The sequence below is a fragment of the Dendropsophus ebraccatus genome, chromosome 13, assembly GCF_027789765.1.
Source record: "Dendropsophus ebraccatus isolate aDenEbr1 chromosome 13, aDenEbr1.pat, whole genome shotgun sequence".
NCBI classification, from domain to species: domain Eukaryota; kingdom Metazoa; phylum Chordata; class Amphibia; order Anura; family Hylidae; genus Dendropsophus; species Dendropsophus ebraccatus.
Window position 1 is genome coordinate 78,883,682 of NC_091466.1, and position 27,527 is coordinate 78,911,208.

Consider the following 27,527-nt stretch of genomic DNA (forward strand, 5'->3'; position numbering starts at 1 on the left):
CAGTGACACTATGGAACCCATGTGCCAGGGAGTGTTATCATGGGGACCTCCTTGCAGAAGACCAGGACAGATAAATGACAGGATATCAGGATTCACCTTTTACACGTCTGTATTTCCAAAACATTTTTATTAATTGAAATTCTCAGCACAAAAAAATTAAAAAAAATTTAAAATTCATTTAAAAAAAAAATCCAAATAAACAAAAACATTCAAAATGTATATTGCTTAAATAAATCCCCTTCCCTGCTGCGGCCAATCTAGAACTGGAAACAGTGGGAGTCATCGTGTTCCCTGAATCATCACGTTTATCACTAGATGGAGATTTTATTTTTTTTAAACTCAAATTCTAACAGTTTTAGGGAGTTTTAGGGAGTGGATGAATCTTCGCTGCCCTCTGTGATCTCCAGGGGGCGCTCACACAGGCCTGCACATCAGGAAAGGGGGGATACTGCTACAGGAGGAGGTGCGGGCTCAGAAGGAGTGCGGAGACACAAATATCCTCAACCGGATGATGGAGCTCCCTCGGAAGTTAACCACGGTGTTCACCGATACCATCTCCAGGTCCAGGGTCAGATCGCGGGGCCCTTTGATTGGTCGCGTCATCACCAGGGTGGCGCTAATGGGTCCAGTTTGCTGAGATGAGAAATAAAAAATCAATAACGTATCAGGAGATGAAACTCAGTAGAGGGGGCAGTATAGAATATTGGGGGCCAATCTGCGTCTTCACAGCTACTACAGAGATATAACTCCCAGCGGTTGTCAGCGCATGCTGGGGGCAGCAGCTCCGCACCCTACTGGGGGCAGCAGCTCCGCACCCTACTGGGGGCAGCAGCTCCGCACCCTACTGGGGGCAGCAGCTCCGCACCCTACTGGGGGCAGCAGCTCCGCATCCTACTGGGGGCAGCAGCTCCGCATCCTACTGGGGGCAGCAGCTCCGCATCCTACTGGGGGCAGCAGATACAGGACAGGGGGAAAAAGCTAAGTGTATAGCAATATTCACCGGCTAATAAGCTGTTCCTCTCACCCCCATACACAGAAGCGGACATGTGTTATTAAGGGACAGGAGAGAACGGGGCCTATGTCACCACCTACAGGCGTCATTATCCTCCTCCAGACCCTTCTGCCCCTTCCACCTGGCTTCCTCCCCCCTCTCCTGGCTTCATCCTCCTCCTCCAGACCCCTCTGCCCCTTCCTCCTGGCTTCATCCTCCTCCTCCAGACCCCTCTGCCCCCTTTTCCTGGCTTCATCCTCCTCCTCCAGACCCCTCTGCCCCCTCCTCCTGGCTTCATCCTCCTCCTCCAGACTCCTCTGCCCCCTTTTCCTGGCTTCATCCTCCTCCTCCAGACCCCTCTGCCCCCTCCTCCTGGCTTCATTATCCTTCTCCAGACCCCTCTGCCCCCTCCTCCTGGCTTCATTATCCTCCTCCAGACCCCTCTGCCCCCTTCTCCTGCCCGCCCTCCAGTATTTCCCAGCATTCCTGGAGAACCAAAGTTTTGGCTGTCCATGCATGATGGGAATTATAGTAGTTTTGCACCAGCTGGAGGGCGGCAGGTTCCTAGGATATACAGGAAGGTTCTCAGCAGGTCCCATAGTAATAAATGAGCAGAGACGTGTATAGGAGTCTCTTATCTGCAGAGCACGTCAGTGCTGTGTCCATACAGCACACAGGGTACGGGAACTACGAGCGACTCTAACAATGGAAACAGCACAGGTCACCCTGCAGGACTGGCGGTGGTGGCAGGGCAATGGCTTACCCCATGGGCGTAACTACCAAAGTAGCAGCCATAGCGACTGCTACAGGGCCTGTCGCAACAGTGGCCCAGTGACCCACTCCTGCAATACACTGGGCCCTCTGAGCCATCATCATTTGCAGCACCTAGTGGCCGTGCTGGCCTTCATGGTGCTGCAAACGTCCGATTAACTGCAAGCCCTCCCGACAAGCTGTTGCAGTTAAATGTTATGACTACACTTGATAGATTTGTAGTCAGTCAGAGGGGGGGCCCAATCAAAATTTTGCTATGGGGCCCAGCCATTTCTAGGTACGCCCCTGGCTTACCCTCATGTAGAACTCTCTGCCCTCATTCCCAGACTTGATCTGGAAGATGTAGTAGACCCCGGGGTAGCGGCTGGTGGCTTGCATCTGGAAGATGTCTGCCGGGACTCTGCTGTTAGAGACGATGTCCATGTGTCTGTGGACGATGGTGAAGGGCTGGTCCCGGCAGGTGGGGTTCTCCACAGGACACATACAGCGGCTATGGCAGACACAAGATGTACAGTGATGACACATAGACCCCAGTAATAATGTATTTCTCCGTGCCATGTCTGTATGGGCAGTATGGCTGGGGTACAGAGGAGCTATTATAGTGGTTATTCCTATTATAGCTTATTCCTGCACTATGCATGCTTATACACAGCTGTCATTTAAAGTATAGGACCGCCCATGTGACAACTAATTTAGACACCTACAGAGGGGCAGGGGAATTACCTACCTACCCTCACCATGGGAGGTATTATTTGGGGCAATAAGGGTGGGTGCAGAGCCTTGTCTGTCAGATTCTGCAAGTACAATTAATGGTTGGAAGAGGTCTTCATGGACGTCTGGGCTAGATAGAAAAAATAAGGAAAGAGAGTGACTCCTTAATGTTGCCCCCTGTGTGTCACTGGATGTAACCGCACAGTAATCATTTGTACAGTGTGTAGAGCTATGGCACATGCAGTGGAACAGGATCCCTTCCTATCAGGATGAGGGCTCTCCGGGCAGGTCCCTCTTGTGTCTCATATATATTATATATATATATACGTACTTGTCCTGGAGCTGGATGTACGGCTCGTCGCAGCGCACAGGGTCTAAGCAGTGATAGCCCCCTGGGTAGTTGAAGCAGGTCTGCTCCACGGTGCAGGTGTTGTTCCGGGTGTCACACTCATCAATATCTGAAAGACAGGAGCAGAGGACCCCCACCCAATAAGGAGGACAGCTGAGGATGTGGGGGGCTCCAGCACTGATTTGTCTATAGGTCTCCATGGTTACAGACTACAAACAAACTTAGATCTTCCGCCCCATGTTAATCCTTTCTTGTTTGTAGTCTGTAACCACAGTGACACATAGCCCTGGAGCTGTGGACACAGGGCAATAGATTTTATACCAAGACTGTTTTAGATTCATGCAAAAGTATCTGAACCCTCGGGTGAGTATCACACAGATACACTGACCCATTGACATTGCCCTGTATAGCAGTGCCCCAGCTTCTAGGCACTCACCCTGACAGGTCCTGGCGTCGTCCAGCAGGGAGTACCCGGGCGGGCAGCTGCAGTAGTAGGATCCCGGCTGATTGACACATTCGTGCTGACAGAGGAATTCTGAGACGCTGCACTCGTCCATGTCTGAGAGCAAAGAGAACGCAAGTCATTCATCTCTGCAGAAGACTCGTCACAATGTATCAGTCCAAGCCCATTACCACTATGGAGCAGGACCCCGGCCCAATGTTATGGCATCCTGCAGAACATCGCGTCCTGCCGCTGCAGCCATCTCTGACAATAGTGTTTTCCTTTACTTGTCATCTGCTGCTATAGTTCCTATTTTTCTATGAATGAGGACAATGATGTGAGCGCAGTACTTACCGCTGCAGCTTACGCCGTCCTCCTCCAGCTCGTAGCCCGGCTCACAGCGGCACAGGTAGGATCCATAGGTGTTCACACAGCTCTGAACACACGGGTTCTCTGTGGTGCATTCATCCACGTCTGGAATAAGAGAGAATGTGCATAACTGTACTGGACCCCCAGTCTGTGGGGAGGTTCATTGTGTATCCAGCCTCCTGGGACACTGTAACGACACTGCAGCCGTGCCAAGTAATGACTGCAATGCTACCTCCAGGGCACAGCGTATCTCAGCTTCCTGCACCCCCACATACCTTGGCAGGATCTTCCATCAGAATTCAGCACAAATCCAGGGTTACAGGTACAGGAGTAGGATCCTGGCACATTGGCACAAAGCTGCTGGCAGTATCCATAGCGGCATTCATCTATGTCTGCAGAACAGCACACAAAGCAACATTATCTCTAGTAATAATTGTAAGCTTTTGGGCACAGGTCTGAGATTAGGATGAAATTCTCTGTAATGGAATGGAAACCATTAGCAATCTGTATAGATCAACTATCTGACAACTTTGTTTCCATTCAGTGACAGCAAGCAGAGACACTGAAAACCCTCAGCTAATTCTTCTCACAGCTGAGGATTTGTTACAATATATAAGAGTAAAACATTCTCTGCCGGCTATGCACATCAATGGCACCTGTCTGCCCCCTGGCCTGAGAAGTTTGCTACAATGTATCAGTCCACAACGTGCCCAGAAATTGACAGCAAGCAGAGATCTTAAAAATAACATGAAAGATAGGACGAGAGTTGCATTACAAGCTTACACTAAACATATATATTAACCAGACTTTATTTCAAGATATGTCAGATCACATTATTACAGGACCACAGAACCTCTACAATCCCATCAAGCAATCAAACACTGTAAAAGAAATGACAGTTCTTATAGTCAGTACACACAGGTAAATGTCATTATCCTATATAATTCCTGGTGTAAGGCTCCACCTAGTGGAGAGAGTGAGGAAAAGCATGGCATCTACAATAGGCTCAAAACTTTCCATTGGTGTCTGAAAATAGTGAGTGCAGCTCTGCAGTATAATACAGGATGGAACTCAGGATCAGTAATGTAATGTATGTACACAGTGACCCCACCAGCAGAATAGTGAGTGCAGCTCTGGGGTATAATACAGGATGTAACTCAGGATCAGTAATGTAATGTATGTACACAGTGACCCCACCAGCAGAATAGTGAGTGCAGCTCTGGAGTATAATACAGGATGTAGTTCAGGATCAGTATAGGTGCACTATGGGATGTTCTGTGATTAGATAGAATACATTGTTTCTTATATTTATTGCGCTGATGATTTATAGACAGTTTGCAGCTACTTAATGTTGATACCTGATTACTATTTACTTAGATGTGAGCAGTATATAGTATAACGTCTCTTCAATATTATGCAGTTGCATAAATAAGGGAGGACAATGATGATCTGTGCAGGAACGGACATGGACGGATGTGTAGGTGGGGACATAGATGGAACATTGGGGGACGGTGCGTTCTCTGGAGCTCATGGATCACAGATGTTACTCTTATTATTGGCAACAATGGTTAAATGCAGAAGATACAATGAGGACAGGGATTGGTTAGTGATAATTTTACTCTGCAGGGGGCGACAGCGAGCACAGAAGAAACTATATACATTTTACACCCATCCTAGGGGGATCATTTAGGATATATAAAGTGGAGCAGCTGAACCTGTCTCTTCCTATTACTCCGGGGTGGTCCCTGTACAGTCAATAGCAGAGCAAAGTGATGAAACTGTAACAAAACTTCAGCTGATTATACAGCTTAATAGCTTCTGATATAATAGCAGCTCGCCGGTTACATTACAGGCTACAGCCCCTCCTCCGGCGCCATATTACACGTCTTTCTCTCCAAAATCTATTATCTATCCCCATCGTTCACATCTGCAATCTCTTACCCAGACACTGACTGCTGACCCGTCCGCCATGTCTGCTTAAGGTGGAAAACACTTGAAGAACTGAAGTTTTTATACTTAATTTTGCAAATATGTCTTCTGTCTCCAATCACATATAAAGCTGTGGTCACAGATCTATAGTTGGCCCTGACAGCTTTGTGGCCCCTTAACCAGTGTCATGCTCTCAGATTGGTTCTTGATTACTCATGACTTACGACCGCACAGGCCAGGCCGCAGAAGTGATGGCTAGAGAGCGTGTGTGGCCCTTTAATCTGGTAGTTGTTGGCTGCACATCACCCGATTACACAGTATTGGCTCCATGAGACCCATGGTCCCCCCCACCCCCTTACACACACACACTATATATATATATATCACAGTGGTACCTTGGTTTAAGAGTAACTTGGTTTAAGAGCGCTCAGCTTTTCAAAATTCTGACTTGGTTTAAGAGCATTGTTTTGGTTAAAGAGCTCCCTGTACTGGGTGGGAGTGTGAGTGGGGGAGGGGCATGGTCTGCATAGCGGGGTCTTCAGCCCTGTACTCCGACCCAGGAAGTCTCCCTCACCTTCCAAATCATAGCAGATCCACTTCAGGCTGGGGCTTACATCAGGGGACAGGACTGTGGAGGTAATCTCTCCATAGCTGTAACCCCTCTCTCCCCGGACAGAGAGTGCTGCATGTATGTGCCCAGGGGCGTAGCTAATGTCTCCTGGGCCCTGGTGCGAGAGGCCAACTTGGGCCCCCCCCCCCTCCTTTCACGACCAAGTGATGCTATTGGTGTGTGTATATATATATATATATATATATATATATATATATATATATATATATATACATATATACACACACACCAAGACAGATATTACCACTAACACCAGCATATTGGAAGAGAAAGTATTATCACTGTACATATTACTGCCATACTGTTACCGACCAAATCCTGTATACTGAGACCTATATTACCAGTAATACCAGTATATAGGGAGGAAACATTACCGCCACACCACAACCACTACCATCACCACCATATTGTTACTGACCAAATCCAGTACACTAAATCACCTCATCCAGTCATATAGAGGTGGCCCCAGCTCTGCACAGGCTCTATACACCATATACATTACTGTGCAGTTATATCAGGTGACTCACAGGGGGACGTCTTCTCTGATCGGAGTTCTTCCCTTTTCATCTTCTTCTCCATTTGCCCTGGGCCGTTATGAGAACTTCTCCGAGCCACCAATCCACAGAATCTGCCAGACAGACATATTAGTCTCCTCACTCTGGCACCATCCTCATCTATATACACACTGCACATCTGTACTGTCCCCTTTACACCCTCATTTAGTGGGTAGCCCTGACTCTATGTGACCCCCTAATAATATATGCCCCCCTCTGTGTATTCCCTCTCCCCCTATGTTTCCCCCCCCAAATAGATGGCCCCTCTCCCCCCATGTTGCCCTCCTTATAGATGGCCCCCTCTCCCCCCTCCATATAGATGGCCCCCTTTACCCCCTCCCTTATAGATGGCCCCCTCTCTCCTCACCCTCCCTTATGGATGGCCCCCTCTCCCCCCACCCTCCCTTATAGATGGCCTCCTCTCCCCCCTCCATATAGATGTCCCCCTTTACCCCCTCCCTTATAGATGGCCCCCTCTCCTCACCCTCCCTTATGGATGGCCCCCTCTCCCCCCACCCTCCCTTATAGATGGCCCCCTCTCCCCCCCTCCCTTATAGATGGTCCCCTTCCCCCCCCTCCCTTATAGATGGTCCCCTTCCCCCCCCCCCTCCCTTATAGATGGTCCCCTTACCCCCCTCCCTTATAGATGGTCCCCTTCACCCCCCCTCCCTTATAGATGGTCCCCTTCACCCCCCCCTCCCTTATAGATGGTCCCCTTCACCCCCCCCTCCTCCCTTATAGATGGTCCCCTTCACCCCCCCCTCCTTCCTTATAGATGGTCCCCTTCACCCCCCCCTCCTCCCTTATAGATGGTCCCCTTCACCCCCCCTCCTCCCTTATAGATGGACCCCTTCACCCCCCCCCCCTTATAGATGGTCCCCTTCACCCCCCCCTCCTCCCTTATAGATGGTCCCCTTCACCCCCCCCTCCTCCCTTATAGATGGTCCCCTTCACCCCCCCCCCTCCTCCCTTATAGATGGTCCCCTTCAACCCCCCCTCCTCCCTTATAGATGGTCCCCTTCACCCCCCCTCCCTTATAGATGGTCCCCTTCACCCCCCCCCCCTCCTCCCTTATAGAAGGTCCCCTTCACCCCCCCCTTATAGATGGTCCCCTTCACCCCCCCCTCCTCCCTTATAGATGGTCCCCTTCACCCCCCCTCCCCCTTATAGATGGTCCCCTTCACCCCCCCCCCTTATAGATGGTCCCCTTCACCCCCCCCCTCCCCCCTTATAGATGGTCCCCTTCACCCCCCCCCTCCTCCCTTATAGATGGTCCCCTTCACCCCCCCCTCCTCCCTTATAGATGGTCCCCTTCACACCCCCCCCTCCTCCTCCCTTATAGATGGTCCCCTCCACCCCCCCTCCTCCCTTATAGATGGTCCCCTTCACCCCCCCCTCCTCCCTTATAGATGGTCCCCTCCACCCCCCCTCCTCCCTTATAGATGGTCCCCTTCACCCCCCCCTCCTCCCTTATAGATGGTCCCCTTTCCCCCCACCCTCATAGATGCCCCCCTCTTTCCCCCCACCCTCATAGATGCCCCCCACTTTCCCCCCACCCTCATAGATGCCCCCCTCTTTCCCCCCACCCTCATAGATGCCCCCCTCTTTCCCCCCACCCGTACAGGCTGATAAAAAACTAAACTTAACTTACCTGACAACGCGCTCCCACGTTGATCCTCACTCCTTCGGTCTGTCCCCGGCTGCTGCGCGGCTGCCAGGGGTGTCGCGTCTTATCCCCGGCAGCGCGCGCATCCCAGAGCTCCCTGCGCGCCGGAACCGGAAGTCAGGGCCCAAGGCGCGCAGGGAGTTCTGGGATCCGTGCGCTGCCGGGGATAACACGCAACATCCCCGGCAGCTGCGCAGCAGCCGGGGGAAGACAGAGTCGGACTCTTGTGACCGCAAGCAAAACAATGCTTGCGGTCACAAGAGTGATTGAAAGGGAGGGCCTTGCGGGGCCCTGAGGGCCCCCCTTTGTGGCGGGCCCGGTCGCGGCGGCGACCCCCGCGACCACGGTGGCTACGCCACTGTATGTGCCCACATCTGCCCTGCTCATTCCTTCATGCTCCCTGCAGTCTCTGTCAGCCTTGTGTTTCCCATCCTCTCCAGTACTGGACAGTAACTTATACTATCACAGATTCTGCTGTTTCTGAATCTTTGTTTCATTTGTTTTACATGTTATTCAGAATAATAAATCATTATTTTGGGTGTGTGAAACCAATTGTCTGCATATCAGTGATTTCTTATGGGAAAATTTGCTTTGGTTTAAGAGTGGATTTGGATTACAAGCACAGTCCTGGAACGAATTATGCTCGTAATCCAAGGCACCAGTGTATATATTATATACACACACACACACACACACACACTTCTGTAGGCCTTCTTCTTCCCTTCTTCTCCTCAGTCTGGAGGGTCCAGATGTGACCCCCACAGCTCAGAATTCATCCTGTTATCTTCAAAGAGGCGACAAAGGAGGCAGAGAAGGAAAGTTGTTTCATCTGACGCCACGGCCCAGAATAAACAAGCTGTAAATCTCCTTTATGGTATCTTCTGAAGATTCGTGAATCCGGCGCCATATGAAAACTGCGGTCACTGGGCATCGCCTTCAAAATCCTGGGGGCGCTGTGGAGACCCTGTCAGTTCTGGATGTATCCATGTATTTGTATCTGCTCATATTCCACATATGGTTCTGATTAACACAGTGTTACACAGTGAGCTATTCCTTCCCTTAAAAGGGGAACTTCAGGAAAAAAAGGTTTTCAGATCAGCTTGTGTCAGAAAGTTAGATACAAATCTGAAGTCTTCCAGTACTTATCAGCTGCTGTATGTCCTGCAGAAAGTGGTGTATTCTCTCCAGTGTGACACAGTGCTCTCTGCTGCCACCTCTGTCCAAGTCAGGAACTGTCCTGAGCAGGAGAGGTTTTCTATAAGGATTTGCAGCTGCTCTGGACAGTTCCTGACATGTACAGAGGTGGCAGCAGAGAGCACTGTGTCAGAATGTAGAGAATACACCACTTCCTGCAGGACACAAAGCAGCTGATAAGTACTTGAAGACTGGAGATTCTTATATAGGAGTAAAATACACATCTGTATAACTTTCTGAGAGCGGCTGATTTGAAAAAGAAAACGTTTATATTATAAAAACATGGCTGCTTGATATAACACCAGCGCCATTGTGGCACCTAATAACTTTTGAAAGGGATCTCAGTCACATAGAGCATTAACAACGAGCCCCTAATATATATATATATATATATATATATATATATATATATATATATATATATATATATATATATATATATATATATATATATATATATATACACACACAGTGGTACCTTGGTTTAAGAGTAACTTGGTTTAAGAGCTCACAGTTTTTTAAAATTGTGCCTTGGTGTAAGAGCATTGCTTTGGTGTAAGAGCTCCCTGCACTGGGCGGGAGGGCGAGTGGGGGAGGGGCATGGTCTGTATAGCGGGGTCTACAGCCCTGTACTCTGACCCAGGAAGTCTCTCTCACCTTCCAAATCATAGCAGATCCAGTTCAGGCTGGGGCTTACATCAGGGGACAGGACTGCGGGGGTAATCTCTGCATAGCTGTAACCCCTCTCTCCCCGGACAGAGAGCGCTGCATGTATGTGCCCACATCTGCCCTGCTCATTCCTTCCTGCTCCCTGCAGTCTCTGTCCGCCCTTTTGTTTCCCATCCTCTCCATTACTGTACAGTAACTTATAATATCACAGATTCTGCTATTTCTGAATGTTTGTTTCATTTGTTTTACGTTAGGCTAGGTTCACACTGCATTTTTGCAAAAAACGTATGAAAAAAAGGATGCATTTGTGTGCATCCATTTTGATCCGTTTTTCCATTGACTTCCATTGTAAAAAAAAAAACTGATCCGTTTTTTTTTTTTTTGGACGGACACAAAAACATAGCTGACACTACTTTCGTGTCTGTTAAAAAAAACGGATCTGTTTTGATCCGTTTTTTTTTTTTTACAATGGAAGTCAATGGAAAAACAGATCAAAACAAATGCATCCTTTTTTTCATCCGTTTTTTGCAAAAACGCAGTGTGAACCTAGCCTTATTCAGAAAAAAAAATAATAATAATTTTTGGGGTGTGGAACCAATTGTCTGCATTTCTATGATTTCTTATGGGAAAATTTGCTTTGGTTTAAGAGTAGATTTGGATTACAAGCGCCGTCCCAGAACAAATTATGCTCATAATCCAAGGCACCACTGTGTATGTGTGTGTGTGTGTGTGTGTATATAGATAACAGGAATTGTGGACTCACCCAGACACTGTCCCTCCAGTAACCAGTACCCCTCCAGGCAGGAGCAGGTGTAGCCCCCCTCAGTGTTTATACACAGCTGGGTGGGATTGCAATGATGGGAGTCGCTCGCACATTCATCAATATCTGCAAAAGAGAAACCAACAGGAGGGTAAATCATGGTGGAAAACAGGGGCTGGTTATAGGGCCTGTGCCACCAGCTGAGGGGTAAGAGATAGCGAATACAGCAGCTGGTATTATAGGATACACTACATGGCAACATCTGCAATCTGTGGCTCAATAACTACAACTCCCATCAGGCACTTTCAGCCTCCAGCTCTCATGATATGATGGGACTTGTAGTTTAGAAACCTCTTCCATAGAATAAGGGTTCCTACTTTACTTCTATAAGATAATGACGTCTTCTCCATTTACAATTCTCCTAGTCACATGACTGAACAGCCTCGCTTACACCATATCACAGTCTTGTGATCTCCCAGCAGAATTGGGAATGCAGCTCTGGATGCAACCAGAGTATAGCATGTAATGAAGGTGATAACTACCGGACATATGTGTACATATCAAAGCATCACCCAGAGTTTGAAAAACATGGCTGCTTTGTTCCCATCACATCACGGCCGCCCAGTGGTTGTGTCTGGTATTGCAGCTTAGCTTTCTGAAAGTAAATAGGGCTGAGCTGCAATACCAGATCCAACCTGTAAGACAGGTGTGGCGCTGTTCCTGGAACAGAGCAGCCATGGTTCTCTGCTCTTGGATCACTCTGGTGGAGGCAATGTCATCCCCTTTGGGGGGTGTTGGTATATGGTACCTCCTGTATACAGCAGCACGGCTGATAAGTCATCCTCTCCGTCACCCAACGTGGAGCCGCCCGGCTCCGATCTGTTCCCCAGATGTCCAACAAATCATGAAAACAAGTCATTACACTGCGTCTCTGCCGATACCACTGCACTAACTCGCCGCCAATCCGTGTTGCAACAACAAATTGAGAACTGATTTTTTTATACATTGCACAAGAAACAGAAACTCCAGCGTCCAACACATTCCGAAAATATCCTCCTGGCTCCCAGCGTCGCCCCCGACCCCTGCGAACCCCAGAGAGGGCGGCGGCTCCAGGGAGTCACATGTTTGGGCTGTGAAGTCATTGGCTTTCTTAATGACATTTTTAGCATCTTTCTATAGCGTTGAGTGACAGGCGGTGACCGCCATGATCTAGACATATGTGTAATAATACACAGGATTCTGGGACTGCGCCCCCCCGCCCCCTTCTGACCGGCCAGCAGGGGGCAGCAGGCAGTCTCACATTACCTTCATATTGTGGCAGCGCAGTCACTACAATTATCTTCCAATTGACAGACTGGAAACAGCTGGAGAAATAAAGATTCCTAAACTTTACTTGACCACAATGAAAACCAATCCTCCCCAAAGCCGGTCGCATTGCAACCAAAATATCAGATGTAGAGCACAACCCACCATTATAGCATGGTTACTATTTTATGTGTGTGTTTTAAAGTGATGCACTTGCAAATCCAATGTTTTAAGCAGTTTTAATAGAGTTACACTGGACTACAATAAGCAGCTACTGTTAGGCAGAAATCATATATGACACTTGCAGTACCGCTTGTCACCACTGCAGACAGCAAGTATGTTTCATAGAGATCAATGCAATAGCGCCCCTATCCCAGTTTATAGTTAAAGTGATTTAAAGGGTTATTCCAATCAAACATAACTTTTAATATGTTGCTGCCCATGGCGAGACTAACAATTCCTTCCATACTTGTTATTATCTATTCAGTCTCCTTCCCCCAGTTTTGAGCTGCTGCTTTCTGCTGAAGACACAAAAATCTGTGTGAGCCTTTCTTTCTGTCTCCTTCTCCTTCCTTCTCCCTTCTGAGACGGCTGATGTAAACAAGTCCCTGGCAGGCTTCATCTGCAACATTGTAGCTTCTTTGTAATGCTGGGAGGGTTAATCTGAGGACAAGTTGCTGATGAACTCACTGTGATTATCCCTCCCAGCATTACAAAGAAGCTTTTCAGCAGAAATCATCAGCTTAGAACTGGGGGAAGAAGACTGAATAGATAATACCAAGTATGGAAGGAATTGTTAGTCTCGCCATGGGCAGCAACATATCAAAAGTTGTGTTTGAGTGGAGTACCCCTTTAAGAATTCTGCAGCATAGTAATAATATACAGAAAAACTACACATTGTCTCCTCGCTGTATGTAGGTGGCTGATGGTCTGTGACTATATCTGTATGTGTGTATATATATGTATGTATATATATATATATATATATATATATATATATATAGTACGGGTTGGATCTCGCTGGATTCAGCTCCAGCCATTGCTGCAGTCACATTTTTGTCTTGTTGCCATTTTTTTTTAACTCCATGGTAAAAGGCCTGGACTGGGAAACGGCGCCAACTGCAGCCAAAACAAGCAGCCGTGTGTCAGTCCTGAGCGCTGAGCCCGCCAAGAACTGCGAGTAATTTAGGAAACTCTAGAGACACCTGGAGAGCGCTCGGCCTTAAGAAGCCGTCTGTCTGGGTTTTTCCTGCTGTGTCTGATAATACAGGGAATGAGGGTTTCGGGGTCTGTGGGAGATTTGAATGTCACCCCAAAATCGTATCCAGCACAGTGACTATACCAAAATGTCATGTGATCAGAGCAGAAAACTGATATGACAGGAGGGAAGACATTAAACAAAGCAGGGGAGGGGCTTACTACAGAAGAGGGGTAACAGCAGGGGAAGGGCTTACTATAGAAGAGGGGTAACAGCAGGGGAGGGACTTACTATAGAAGAGGGGTAACAGCAGGGGAAGGGCTTACTATAGAAGAGGGGTAACAGCAGGGGAGGGACTTACTATAGAAGAGGGGTAACAGCAGGGGAAGGGCTTACTATAGAAGAGGGGTAACAGCAGGGGAGGGACTTACTATAGAAGAGGGGTAACAGCAGGGGAAGGGCTTACTACAGAAGAGGGGTAACAGCAGGGGAAGGGCTTACTATAGAAGAGGGGTAACAGCAGGGGAAGGGCTTACTATAGAAGAGGGGTAACAGCAGGGGAGGGACTTACTATAGAAGAGGGGTAACAGCAGGGGAAGGGCTTACTACAGAAGAGGGGTAACAGCAGGGGAAGGGCTTACTATAGAAGAGGGGTAACAGCAGGGGAGGGACTTACTATAGAAGAGGGGTAACAGCAGGGGAAGGGCTTATTATAGAAGAGGGGTAACAGCAGGGGAGGGACTTACTATAGAAGAGGGGTAACAGCAGGGGAAGGGCTTACTATAGAAGAGGGGTAACAGCAGGGGAGGGACTTACTATAGAAGAGGGGTAACAGCAGGGGAAGGACTTACTATAGAAGAGGGGTAACAGCAGGGGAAGGGCTTACTATAGAAGAGGGGTAACAGCAGGGGAGGGACTTACTATAGAAGAGGGGTAACAGCAGGGGAAGGGCTTACTACAGAAGAGGGGTAACAGCAGGGGAAGGGCTTACTATAGAAGAGGGGTAACAGCAGGGGAGGGACTTACTATAGAAGAGGGGTAACAGCAGGGGAAGGGCTTATTATAGAAGAGGGGTAACAGCAGGGGAGGGACTTACTATAGAAGAGGGGTAACAGCAGGGGAAGGGCTTACTATAGAAGAGGGGTAACAGCAGGGGAGGGACTTACTATAGAAGAGGGGTAACAGCAGGGGAAGGACTTACTATAGAAGAGGGGTAACAGCAGGGGAAGGGCTTACTATAGAAGAGGGGTAACAGCAGGGGAAGGACTTACTATAGAAGAGGGGTAACAGCAGGGGAAGGGCTTACTATAGAAGAGGGGTAACAGCAGGGGAAGGACTTACTATAGAAGAGGGGTAACAGCAGGGGAAGGGCTTACTATAGAAGAGGGGTAACAGCAGGGGAGGGACTTACTATAGAAGAGGGGTAACAGCAGGGGAAGGGCTTACTATAGAAGAGGGGTAACAGCAGGGGAGGGACTTACTATAGCAGAGGGATAACAGCAGGGGAAGGGATCACTATAGAAGAATATAACAGCAGGGGAGGGACTTACTATAGCAGAGGGATAACAGCAGGGGAAGGGCTTCCTGTAGAAGAGAGGTAACAGCAGGGGAAGGGCTTACTATAGAAGAGGGGTAACAGCAGGGGAATGGGTTACTATAGAAGAGGGGTAACAGCAGGGGAAGGGCTTACTATAGCAGAGGGATAACAGCAGGGGAAGGGCTTACTATAGAAGAGGGGTAACAGGTCAAGGGGTTACTATAGAAGAGGGGTAACAGGGGAAGGGGTTACTATAGAAGAGGGGTAACAGGGGAAGGGCTTACTATAGAAGAGTGGTAACTGGGGAAGGGGCTTACTGTAGAAGAGGGGAAACAGTAGAGAAAGGGCTTACTATAGAAGAGGGGTAACAGCAGGGCAAGGGCTTACTGTAGGAGAGAACTAACAGCAGGGGATGGGCTTACTGTAGAAGAGGGGTAACAGCAGGGGAGGGTACTACCATAGAAGGTAAGAGGAGTAACAGCAGGGGAGGGGCTTACTGTAGAAGAGGGGTAACAGCAGGGGAGGGTCCCACCATAGAAGTGAAGAGGTCTAACAGCAGGGGAGGGGCTTACTATAGAAGGGAAGAGGAGTTACAGCAGGGGAGGGGCTTAGGGCCTGTTCACACTGAGCAAAACAGGCTGCGGCGCTCATTGTGATGTCTAGCATGCCTCCACTCTCCGCTCAAAGAATTGACAAGTCAATTCTTTGAGCAGAAAGTGGTGGAGAGCAGAGGCACATGAGATGTCACATTGACATAGTTAGGCAGGCGGGATTCCAAGTAGAGTCCGCGGCACAAGTTCCGTTTGGAATTTCTGCCTGTTTTGCTCAGTGTGAACGGGCGTAACACAGCAGGGAAGGGGCTTACTATAGAAAAGAAGAGGAATAACACAGAAAGGGAAAGGCTTATAACACAGAAAAAAATATAACAGCAGGGGAGGAGCTTAACATAAAAGGGAAGAGGAGAAACAGCAGGGAAGGGGCTTATCACAGAAGTGAAGTGATCTAAGCAGGGGAGGGACTTATCACAGAAGTGAAGGGATCTAAGCAGGGGAGGGGCTTATCACAGAAGGGAAGTGATCTAAGCAGGGGAGGGGCTTATCACACAAGGGAAGTGATCTAAGCAGGGGAGGGGCTTATCAAAGAAGGGAACTGATCTAAGCAGGGGAGGGGCTTATCACAGAAGGGAAGTGGTCTAAGGAGGGGAGGGGCTTATCACAGAAGGGAAGTGGTCTAAGGAGGAAAGGGGCTTATCACAGAAGGGAAGTGGTCTAAGCAGGGGAGGGGCTTATCACAGAAGTGAAGAGGTCTAACAGCAGGGGAGGGGTTGAAGACAATATTTTCAGGTTACCATCCAATTGCAGGTCTAAGGCTTTGATATTCCGCACACTGATCATTATTATAACTAAGGTCACTCACCAACACACTGACTATTCTCATCCATCTGGTACCCAAAGCGACAGATCAGCGGTCTTGGTGGCGATGGGAAGCTGGAAGCTGTAAGAGGCGGAGCCAGGGGGGAGGCAGCAGCAGGCAGAAAGGGGTTTCGGTAGGGTGACCTGTATACTGTGCTTGTCCTAGGAATACAGAGGTAGCCTCCATTTTGATTCACACACATCATATCCCCGCGGCAGGCATCCGCAATGGTCCGACATTCATCTATGTCTAGAGAAAGTAAGTTGTAGGGTTACATCTAGCCATTTACTATAAACACAGGAGTAGGGGCTCCCAGTTGGGGGAGGGGACTGACTACAAAGGGTTTGTTTGTAGTCTGTAACCATGGAGACACACCAACCTATATAGGATTCTGCAGATCTGCTTAGATCTTAGATGAATTGGAGCAATGAAACAATGGAGACAGAGGAGAAAACAATTGTCATCACGTCTGAATGAAATCACACGAAGTTTTGGGCTAAACGCACATATCCAAGCGAGATACATTGTATCCGATAACAATGCAGCATTTACAGAACAGAACGTTCAGGGGCGGCCGGGGACTCGGAGCAAAGATCCAACATTCCCAAAATTCTTCACATTTGGATGTAGTAAGTATAAATGATCCTGGGAGTGCAGATCTGCAGATTGTAAGCCTTGGTGACGGGGTAATAATCTGGGACATGGATACCATTATAGTGACCAGTCTGTCACCCATAGGATTCTATTTATGAAGCAGGAGGCTCAGGATGAACCATCAGAGGCAACTACAAGAGCTGAGGAGAATACTGCAGCTCTACGGGCTGCCATGCAAAACTTAGAAGAGTTAAAAACTGGACTGAACACAGCGCCCCACTTATGTGCAGGCCAGACGAGGTCAGGCAACACCACACATGACTGGTCGACAACTGTGGCGCTGTGCCCAGTGGTCGTCAAAGCAACACTATTTTTCCCCTACTGTACAACCCCTTTAAACTATATAATCATACTTAGATGCCACTTACCTAAACACTCCCCAGTTATTCTGTCCATGTCAAAGCCATTAGAGCATTGGCGCTGAAAGAAACACACAGGATAACATCATATCTCTGGTTCTGAGGTGTATTCTGCTGCAATGCATTGTGGGAGATTTCAGTATTCATGTGCAGAATTGTGCATGCAGCTCTGAAGCTGACTAGAGAATTATATACAGTATGCTTAATTATCAATAAATGCTTTATTGTTACATGCAAGAAATATATTTTAAAAAACATATTAAAAAGGAGGCAGAAAATAATACAATACATGCATCAGATGGTTTACAAGGCAGAGGAAGGTAGATATTGTATGCTCTATATACTAAGCAAATGATGGTATGTCAGTCGACCCACAGAGGTGTAAAAGTGCATAAACGCTGGTAGACTCAAAAAGTGCTAAAGTAGACTTATATGTATAATGCTGCAAGTGCAGACTAAAGTGCAATGTCACATACACAGTGTAGAACTCAAGGAAAAATGCAATTATAATCAAAGAAAAATATACTTAAACCTCAGGGTGCAAAGATATTCTGCCTAGTAATACCACTAATAATATCTAGTAATAATTACTAGGCAGAATATCTTTGCACCCTGAGGTTTAAGTATATTTTTCTTTGTATGTGACATTGCACTTTAGTCTGCACTTGCAGCATTATACATATAAGTCTACTTTAGCACTTTTTGAGTCTACCAGCGTTTATGCACTTTTACACCTCTGTGGGTCGACTGACATACCATCAATTTGCTTAGTATATAGAGCATACAATATCTACCTTCATCTGCCTTGTAAACCATCTGATGCATGTATTGTATTATTTTCTGCCTCCTTTTTAATATGTTTTTTAAAATATATTTCTTGCATGTAACAATAAAGCATTTATTGATAATTAAGATTTTTTTCCAGCATTTTTTAGTTGAAGGTTATATATGTTGTTCTAATGCATATGGATATTGGTTACTGGCAGTCCTATTTAGGTTACAGTATTCAGTATACAGATGGAGTGTATACCCTCCAGGACACATCTGTCTCCGCCACCTCGCTGCAGGACATCACGTTTTATTTTCAATCTTCTTATAAACATTTTAAGCGATTTTCACTATTAATTGTAGGAAAAATTCAATTTCTGGTGACAAATGATGCAACGTTACAGTCTGATTGCCTTTAAGGGAAGCTGGAGCGCGGCCGGCCAATGGGATCCCACACTGCGCCAGCTGTGCTTGTTGGCTGCAGGACACAGTGGTTTGGGAATTGACATTGGATACACGTTTCTGGGATTATCTCAAAACCAAAGAGTGAAAGTGCTCTGAGAACTAGTGAGCGCTGCTCTGGAGGGACACGCAGGGACAATACTGTACAGTACATGCCGCCATGAAGACATTAGTCTGTAGCAACACAGTGTCAGGAGGCTGCTGCGCAGCCAGATGAGGGGAAAGAAAAGGGGCAGAGGATCTCAGGAAGAGAACATCGGTGTAATGCTCCAACAAATAAGGCAATGTGTGGTATATAACAGAACAACAAGGAGTTAACCTAAAAATATGCATACAACATCATACAGACATCTCTAATAATCTGTAACAAAGGTGTCTACAGCAGCATAGGAAGGGATTTTTTACTGTGAGAGCGGTCACACTACGGTGTATATACTGTAAGAGCGGTCACACTATGGGGTATATACTGTAAGAGCGGTCACACTATGGGGTATATACTGTAAGAGCGGTCACACTATGGGGTATATACTGTAAGAGCGGTCACACTATGGTGTATATACTGTAAGAGCGGTCACACTATGGTGTATATACTGTAAGAGCGGTCACACTATGGGGTATATACTGTAAGAGCGGTCACACTATGGTGAATATACTGTGAGAGCGGTCACACTATGGTGTATATACTGTAAGAGCGGTCACACTATGGTGTATATACTGTAAGAGCGGTCACACTATGGTGTATATACTGTAAGAGCGGTCACACTATGGTGTATATACTGTAAGAGCGGTCACACTATGGTGTATATACTGTAAGAGCGGTCACACTATGGTGTATATACTGTAAGAGCGGTCACACTATGGTATATATACTGTAAGAGCGGTCACACTATGGAGTATATACTGTAAGAGCGGTCACACTATGGGGTATATACAGTAAGAGCGGTCACACTATGGGGTATATACTGTAAGAGCGGTCACACTATGGGGTATATACTGTAAGAGCGGTCACACTATGGTGTATATACTGTGAGAGCGGTCACACTATGGTGTATATACTGTGAGAGCGGTCACACTATGGGGTATATACTGTAAGAGCGGTCACACTATGGGGTATATACTGTAAGAGCGGTCACACTATGGGGTATATACTGTAAGAGCGGTCACACTATGGGGTATATACTGTAAGAGCGGTCACACTATGGGTTATATACTGTAAGAGCGGTCACACTATGGGTTATATACTGTAAGAGCGGTCACACTATGGTGTATATACTGTAAGAGCGGTCACACTATGGTGTATATACTGTAAGAGCGGTCACACTATGGTGTATATACTGTAAGAGCGGTCACACTATGGTGTATATACTGTAAGAGCGGTCACACTATGGGGTATATACTGTAAGAGGGTCACACTATGGTGTATATACTGTAAGAGCGGTCACACTATGGGGTATATACTGTAAGAGCGGTCACACTATGGGGTATATACTGTAAGAGGGTCACACTATGGTGTATATACTGTAAGAGCGGTCACACTATGGGGTATATACTGTAAGAGCGGTCACACTATGGAGTGTATATACTGTAAGAGCGGTCACACTATGGAGTGTATATACTGTAAGAGCGGTCACACTATGGAGTGTATATACTGTAAGAGCGGTCACACTATGGAGTGTATATACTGTAAGAGCGGTCACACTATGGAGTGTATATACTGTAAGAGCGGTCACACTATGGGGTATATACTGTAAGAGCGGTCACACTATGGGGTATATACTGTAAGAGCGGTCACACTATGGGGTATATACTGTAAGAGCGGTCACACTATGGGTTATATACTGTAAGAGCGGTCACACTATGGTGTATATACTGTAAGAGCGGTCACAATATGGTGTATATACTGTCAGAGCGGTCACACTATGGTGTATATACTGTGAGAGCGGTCACACTATGGTGTATATACTGTGAGAGCGGTCACACTATGGTGTATATACTGTGAGAGCGGTCACACTATGGTGTATATACTGTAAGAGCGGTCACACTATGGAGTGTATATTCTGTAAGAGCGGTCACACTATGGGGTATATACTGTAAGAGGGTCACACTATGGTGTATATACTGTAAGAGCGGTCACACTATGGAGTGTATATACTGTAAGAGCGGTCACACTATGGGGTATATACTGTAAGAGGGTCACACTATGGGGTATATACTGTAAGAGGGTCACACTATGGAGTCTATACTGTAAGAGCGGTCACACTATGGGGTGTATATACTGTAAGAGCGGTCACACTATGGGGTATATACTGTAAGAGCGGTCACACTATGGTGTATATACTGTAAGAGCGGTCACACTATGGTGTATATACTGTCAGAGCGGTCACACTATGGTGTATATACTGTAAGAGCGGTCACACTATGGTGTATATACTGTGAGAGCGGTCACACTATGGTGTATATACTGTAAGAGCGGTCACACTATGGTGTATATACTGTCAGAGCGGTCACACTACGGTGTATATACTGTAAGAGCGGTCACACTATGGGGTGTATATACTGTAAGAGCGGTCACACTGGGATATATACTGTAGGAGCGGTCACACTATGGTGTATATACTGGAAGAGCGGTCACACTATGGTGTATATACTGTAAGAGCGGTCACACTATGGTGTATATACTGTAAGAGCGGTCACACTATGGGGTATATACTGTCAGAGCGGTCACACTATGGGGTATATACAGTAAGAGGGGTCACACTATGGGGTATATACTGTAAGAGCGGTCACACTATGGGGTATATACTGTAAGAGCGGTCACACTATGGGGTATATACTGTAAGAGCAGCAGTAACTCCGCTATAGCAGTTGTCACTATTGATTTGACCCTTTGGCCCCCTCCCCTCAGTAATACTGACTGATAAGGTAACACTAAACTATGAGGCAAAGTGATCCTGAATTACTCTGCTCCATCAAAGAGAGAACTGTGCAGACATACAGTTACAGCTGCACAGACCTCTCTATCCGCTCTCTATGACCATAGATAGGGTTCTGTTATATCCCACTTTATAGCTGAATTTTATTGTGTGTGTATGTGTGTATGTGTGTGTGTATGTGTGTGTGTATGTGTGTGTGTGTCAGTAATTTTCAGCCACGCCCCTGAGGAGCAATCACATAAGAGAAAACAGTTACAGCATAGACGGCATCTACTATATCTATCAGAGGCTGCTCACCTGTCCATGTGCTGTGTCTGGGAGGCAGAGGCTCAGTGTGATCAGGGACAATATCCTAAAAAACAAAACACAAGCAAAGTCATTCACACTGTCCACATAGGGTCAATGGGGGCCCAACGTAACTGCTCAGCTAAGCTGCTAACCATCTCCAGTCAACAACTTGTCCTTCATTCTCTTGGCAACCAGCAGAATAGTGAGTGCAGCTCCGGAGACTGGAGTACAATACAGGATGTAACTCAGGATCAGTAATGTATGTACACAGTGACCCCACCAGCAGAATAGTGAGTGCAGCTCCGGAGACTGGAGTACAATACAGGATGTAACTCAGGATCAGTAATGTATGTACACAGTGACCCCACCAGCAGAATAGTGAGTGCAGCTCCGGAGACTAGAGTACAATACAGGATGTAACTCAGGATCAGTAATGTATGTACACAGTGACCCCACCAGCAGAATAGTGAGTGCAGCTCTGGGGTATAATACAGGATGTAACTCAGGATCAGTAATGTAATGTATGTACACAGTGACCTTACCAGCAGAATAGTGAGTGCAGCTCTGGGGTATAATACAGGATGTAACTCAGGATCAGTAATGTATGTACACAGTGACCCCACCAGCAGAATAGTGAGTGCAGCTCTGGGGTATAATACAGGATGTAACTCAGGATCAGTAATGTAATGTATGTACACAGTGACCCCACCAGCAGAATAGTGAGTGCAGCTCTGCAGTATATCACAGACTATAACACGATTCAGGTGGACATTGCCAATAAAAGGATATCTGCTGGTGTCCATATAGTTGGCTTCTTGCTGTGCTCCGCTTCCTCAGGGTATACAGTCTGGCAGCAGCTTGATGCCTCACCATGCTGGCTTGGTCTTTTACCAAGAGTCTGGGGCAATACTGTTACCCCTGAAATATTGGGCACAACCTTGGCCCCCATTACCTCACCCCCGGTCACAGACCGGCTCCGGCCCTCCGCCGTGCCAGTAATCGACGTGATGCGGATTGTTCTGCCAGTTCAAGCTTAGTGAAACATTTGTCTTGGCTTCCAGGGCCGGGATCTCTGGGAGAGGAAAGGCCCCAAGTTATGTCTCATTAATTTGTGGAAAAACCACAGGAAAATTACCAAAGCATTTTCCTTTCACTTCATTATCCCTTCACAGGATCCCAGCGGCCGTGTACATTGTAACCTACACAGGTCTAACACGGCCATGGAAGGTCCAACACTGCCGGCCAATAGGGGATGAGGCAGAGCCCAACAAGCTATAGATTCATAGCATGGTATAGTAACCAGGACAGGTAAATGATCTATTACTCTCTGGTATCAGCCATGTCAGGCTGGGGGAGACACAATCTATTACTCTCTGGTATCAGCCATGTCAGGCTGGGGGAGGTGACTGTAGGACAGGTATATACAATCTATTACTCTCTGGTATCAGCCATGTCAGCCTGGGGGGGAGGTGACTGTAGGACAGGTATATACAATCTATTACTCTCTGGTATCAGCCATGTCAGGCTGGGGGGGAGGGGGGGACTGTAGGACAGGTATATACAATCTATTACTCTCTGGTATCAGCCATGTCAGGCTGGGGCGGGGGGCTGGCAGGTGACTGTAGGACAGGTATATACAATCTATTACTCTCTGGTATCAGCCATGGCAGGCTGGGGGGGGGGGGGGGGTGTAGGACAGGTATATACAATTTATTACTCTCTGGTATCAGCCATGTCAGGCTGGGGGGGGGGGGGAGGTGACTGTAGGACAGGTATATACAATCTATTACTCTCTGGTATCAGCTATGTCAGGCTGGGGGGGTGACTGTAGGACAGGTATATACAATCTATTACTCTCTGATATCAGCCATGTCAGGCTGGGGGGGGGGGAGGTGACTGTAGGACAGGTATATACAATCTATTACTCTCTGATATCAGCCATGTCAGGCTGGGGGGGGGGGAGGTGACTGTAGGACAGGTATATACAATCTATTACTCTTTGGTATCAGCCATGTCAGGCTGGGGGAGACACAATCTATTACTCTCTGGTATCAGCCATGTCAGGCTGGGGGAGGTGACTGTAGGACAGGTATATACAATCTATTACTCTCTGGTATAAGCCATGTCAGGCTGGGGGGGGGGGGGGGAGGTGACTGTAGGACAGGTATATACAATCTATTACTCTCTGGTATCAGCCATGTCAGGCTGGGGGGGAGGTGACTGTAGGACAGGTATATACAATCTATTACTCTCTGGTATCAGCCATGTCAGGCTGGGGGGGGGAGGTGACTGTAGGACAGGTATATGCAATATATCACTCTCTGGTATCAGCCATGTCAGGCTGGGGGGGGGGTGACTGTAGGACAGGTATATACAATCTATTACTCTCTTGTATCAGCCATGTCAGGCTGGGGGGGGGGGGGTGTAGAGGACAGGTATATACAATCTATTACTCTCTTGTATCAGCCATGTCAGGCTGGGGGGGGGGGGGGGTGACTGTAGGACAGGTACATACAATCTATCACTCTCTGGTATCAGCCATGTCAGGCTGGGGGGGGGGAGGTGACTGTAGGACAGGTATATACAATCTATTACTCTCTGGTATCAGACATGTCAGGCTGGGGGGGGGGGGTGACTGTAGGACAGGTATATACAATCTATTACTCTCTGATATCAGCCATGTCAGGCTGGGGGGGGGGGGAGGTGACTGTAGGACAGGTATATACAATCTATTACTCTCTGGTATCAGCCATGTCAGGCTGGGGGGGGGGGGGGAGGTGACTGTAGGACAGGTATATACAATCTATTACTCTCTGGTATCAGCCATGTCAGGCTGGGGGGGGGGGGAGAGGTGACTGTAGGACAGGTATATACAATCTATTACTCTCTGGTATCAGCCATGTCAGGCTGGGGGAGACACAATCTATTACTCTCTGGTATCAGCCATGTCAGGCTGGGGGAGGTGACTGTAGGACAGGTATATACAATCTATTACTCTCTGGTATCAGCCATGTCAGGCTGGGGGGGGGGGGGAGGTGACTGTAGGACAGGTATATACAATCTATTACTCTCTGGTATCAGCCATGTCAGGCTGGGGGGGAGGTGACTGTAGGACAGGTATATACAATCTATTACTCTCTGGTATCAGCCATGTCAGGCTGGGGGGGGTGTAGGACAGGTATATACACAATCTTTTACTCTCTGGTATCAGCCATGTCAGGCTGGGGGGGGGGGGAGGAGGTGACTGTAGGGCAGGTATATACAATCTATTACTCTCTGATATCAGCCATGTCAGGCTGGGGGGGGGGGGGGTGACTGTAGGACAGGTATATACAATCTATTACTCTCTGGTATCAGCCTTATCCTTTTTTGTTTATAGCTCTGAGTATGGTTTGGTGGAAGGTGCAGGGGACACAGGAGAGTGGTCATACATGCAACTATCCGGACACCTGTGTTAGATATTTCCTCCAGTCACTGACAGCAAGCAATATGTAAGAAAGATGCAGAACCTCTCAGGACTCAGGGATTCCACTACTTCCATTACGCCTGTGGTATATATGTCGGGGGCTCCGCAGGGGGGAGGGGTCCGGTTTATACTATGGATGTGTGGGATGATGGGGATCATCTGCTCAGTGTGACTCTATGCATTGATTGAGATACGCAATGTGCTTTACAGCTGTGCAGCAGGGGGATCATATGCAGGGAGCAGAAGTCTGGTCGCCTGCTGTGGCACTACAAGTCTCAGCATTCCCCATCAGCAGAGCACAGATCACAGGTGGAAGACAGAGACTGTTCACAACTCAGTTAAAACGGGCAAAGTATTCTCCCTTAAAGGAGCAGGCACCCTGATGTAGAGGAGGTGTGACACACCAGCAGTGTGGGCGCCCCCCGCCTATAGATGGGGGGTCCTGACGGGGGATCAACAAGTAGCTTAGTGTCAGTTATTGGTTTTGATGTAGTTCATGATAGCAAAGGACTGTGGTAGATGAAAACCATAAAACCCTGTGCCTTTATTTACAGTGTAACAAGTACATACACTGGGTGGTGCAATACTGCAGCAATATTTCCTTCTTGGGAAAGCCTATAGTCCTGAGTGGGGACCCTCTAAGAAATAAGGCTAAATGCTGCTCCCGACCAGTGGAGTCACATTATTGTATTATCTACTGACCCAACGTTATATCATCTGCTCCGCTCACATCCAAAGCTGCACCCACTATGACTGCAGTGTGATCTGACAGCCGCTCTGGATGCCAATAGAAATGATAAATATACAATAAAAGCTCATCATAAAATTTAAAAAATTATATATACTTATAGAGAGAGAGATATAAAAAACAGGAAATAATACAAATACAAAATAAAATTTAACTCAACATGCAACTTTGATACAGATAAATGTCACCAGCGCAGCACTGACGCTCCCGAGAGGTTCCACACGTGATGTAACTGAGAAGTGACAGCGGCCAAAGACGTATGGGGCGTTTACAGATAGACTGACAGATTTTTGAAGCCAAAGCCAGGAACAGACTATAAACAGAGAAAAGGTCATATAGGAAAGACTGAGATTTCTCTTCTTTTCTGGTTTTGGCTACAATAACCTGTAAGAAAAACTTGTCCATGTAAGCATGCCATTAAAACTAGAAAAAAAGCTACAGACAGCTATGGAGTTGCATTTTTTATAGCAAGTAAAAAAAATAAAAATAAAAAATTTAAATATTAAAAAAAATAGTTGAGCAGATCAGGTCATGCATCGTGCATAGAGGTGTTGAGTATTTTTATTTTTCTCATAATAAAAAAAAAATATATATATATATAAAATTAAACTGTGGAAAACTTACAAAAATGTAGAAAAATTTAAATTGTCCACGTGCCGCAGATGACAGGGATGTTGTTGTGGTATACCAGACCCCAGCAGGGAGGGAAGGCAGCTTACCTTAGGTCGAGCATGGTGAGGGTTGTAGTGGGCACAGGGTCCCTGCAGGAATCCGCAGCTGTGGGTTTGGAGCCGAGGGTGATGTCTTCTCTGCCGTTGGCCCCGTTCACACTGGGCTGAGCTCTGGGGGTGCAGCACCTGGTTCAGCTTAGACCCGGCCTGGAGTTCTACATTAGACCAATTGTAGGAGGAATGTAAGAAATGAGCTCTTCATCTTCAGCGTATGCTAAACAATGCAAATAGGGGCCTCGGCGGAGACAGATGGTTCTGATTAGTCAGTTCACCGACTGGCCAGACTCCTCACAACAATCTTGGGGTGACTGCCAAAGAAAGAGGAAGGAGGGGGGGAAAGGTTATACACATTAACCCTTTGCCTGCACTTCACAGCGCTTGTTTTGGATTTTACCATGTAAACTAGAAAAGCGAAGAGATTGTAAAAAGTGGAATTCAGGAGCAAAATCACAAAAGGTAATATACTCCGGGCTCCACAGCTGAACTCCTTAATTCTCCTTATTGAGGGTTCACCTTCCACTTCTATGTGATTACTGAAAAGATGTATTGTGATCCAGATATAAGCGACATCACCAGAGATGGACATGGAGCAGGGATGTTAAATATGTCTCTGGAGGTCTCACCTGACG

General features: G+C 47.2%; 1 protein-coding gene and 1 long non-coding RNA gene across 2 annotated transcripts in view; one reads left to right on the top strand and one right to left on the bottom strand.

The window, feature by feature from the left end:
• LOC138770775 (uncharacterized) overlaps nt 1-27,527 on the top strand; it is a 170,833-nt gene that overhangs the window by 63,036 nt on the left and 80,270 nt on the right. The window lies entirely within an intron of this gene.
• Nucleotides 98-26,970, bottom strand: FBLN5 (fibulin 5). Its single transcript, XM_069949996.1, has 11 exons — nt 26,887-26,970; nt 21,963-22,017; nt 17,512-17,563; nt 16,493-16,738; nt 11,040-11,162; nt 3,909-4,025; nt 3,619-3,738; nt 3,259-3,381; nt 2,805-2,931; nt 2,057-2,252; nt 98-633 (listed from the first exon to the last, which is right to left on the bottom strand). The coding sequence occupies exons 1-11, from the start codon at nt 26,898-26,900 to the stop codon at nt 472-474; spliced, it is 1,335 nt and encodes a 444-aa protein (XP_069806097.1). The 5' UTR covers nt 26,901-26,970; the 3' UTR covers nt 98-471.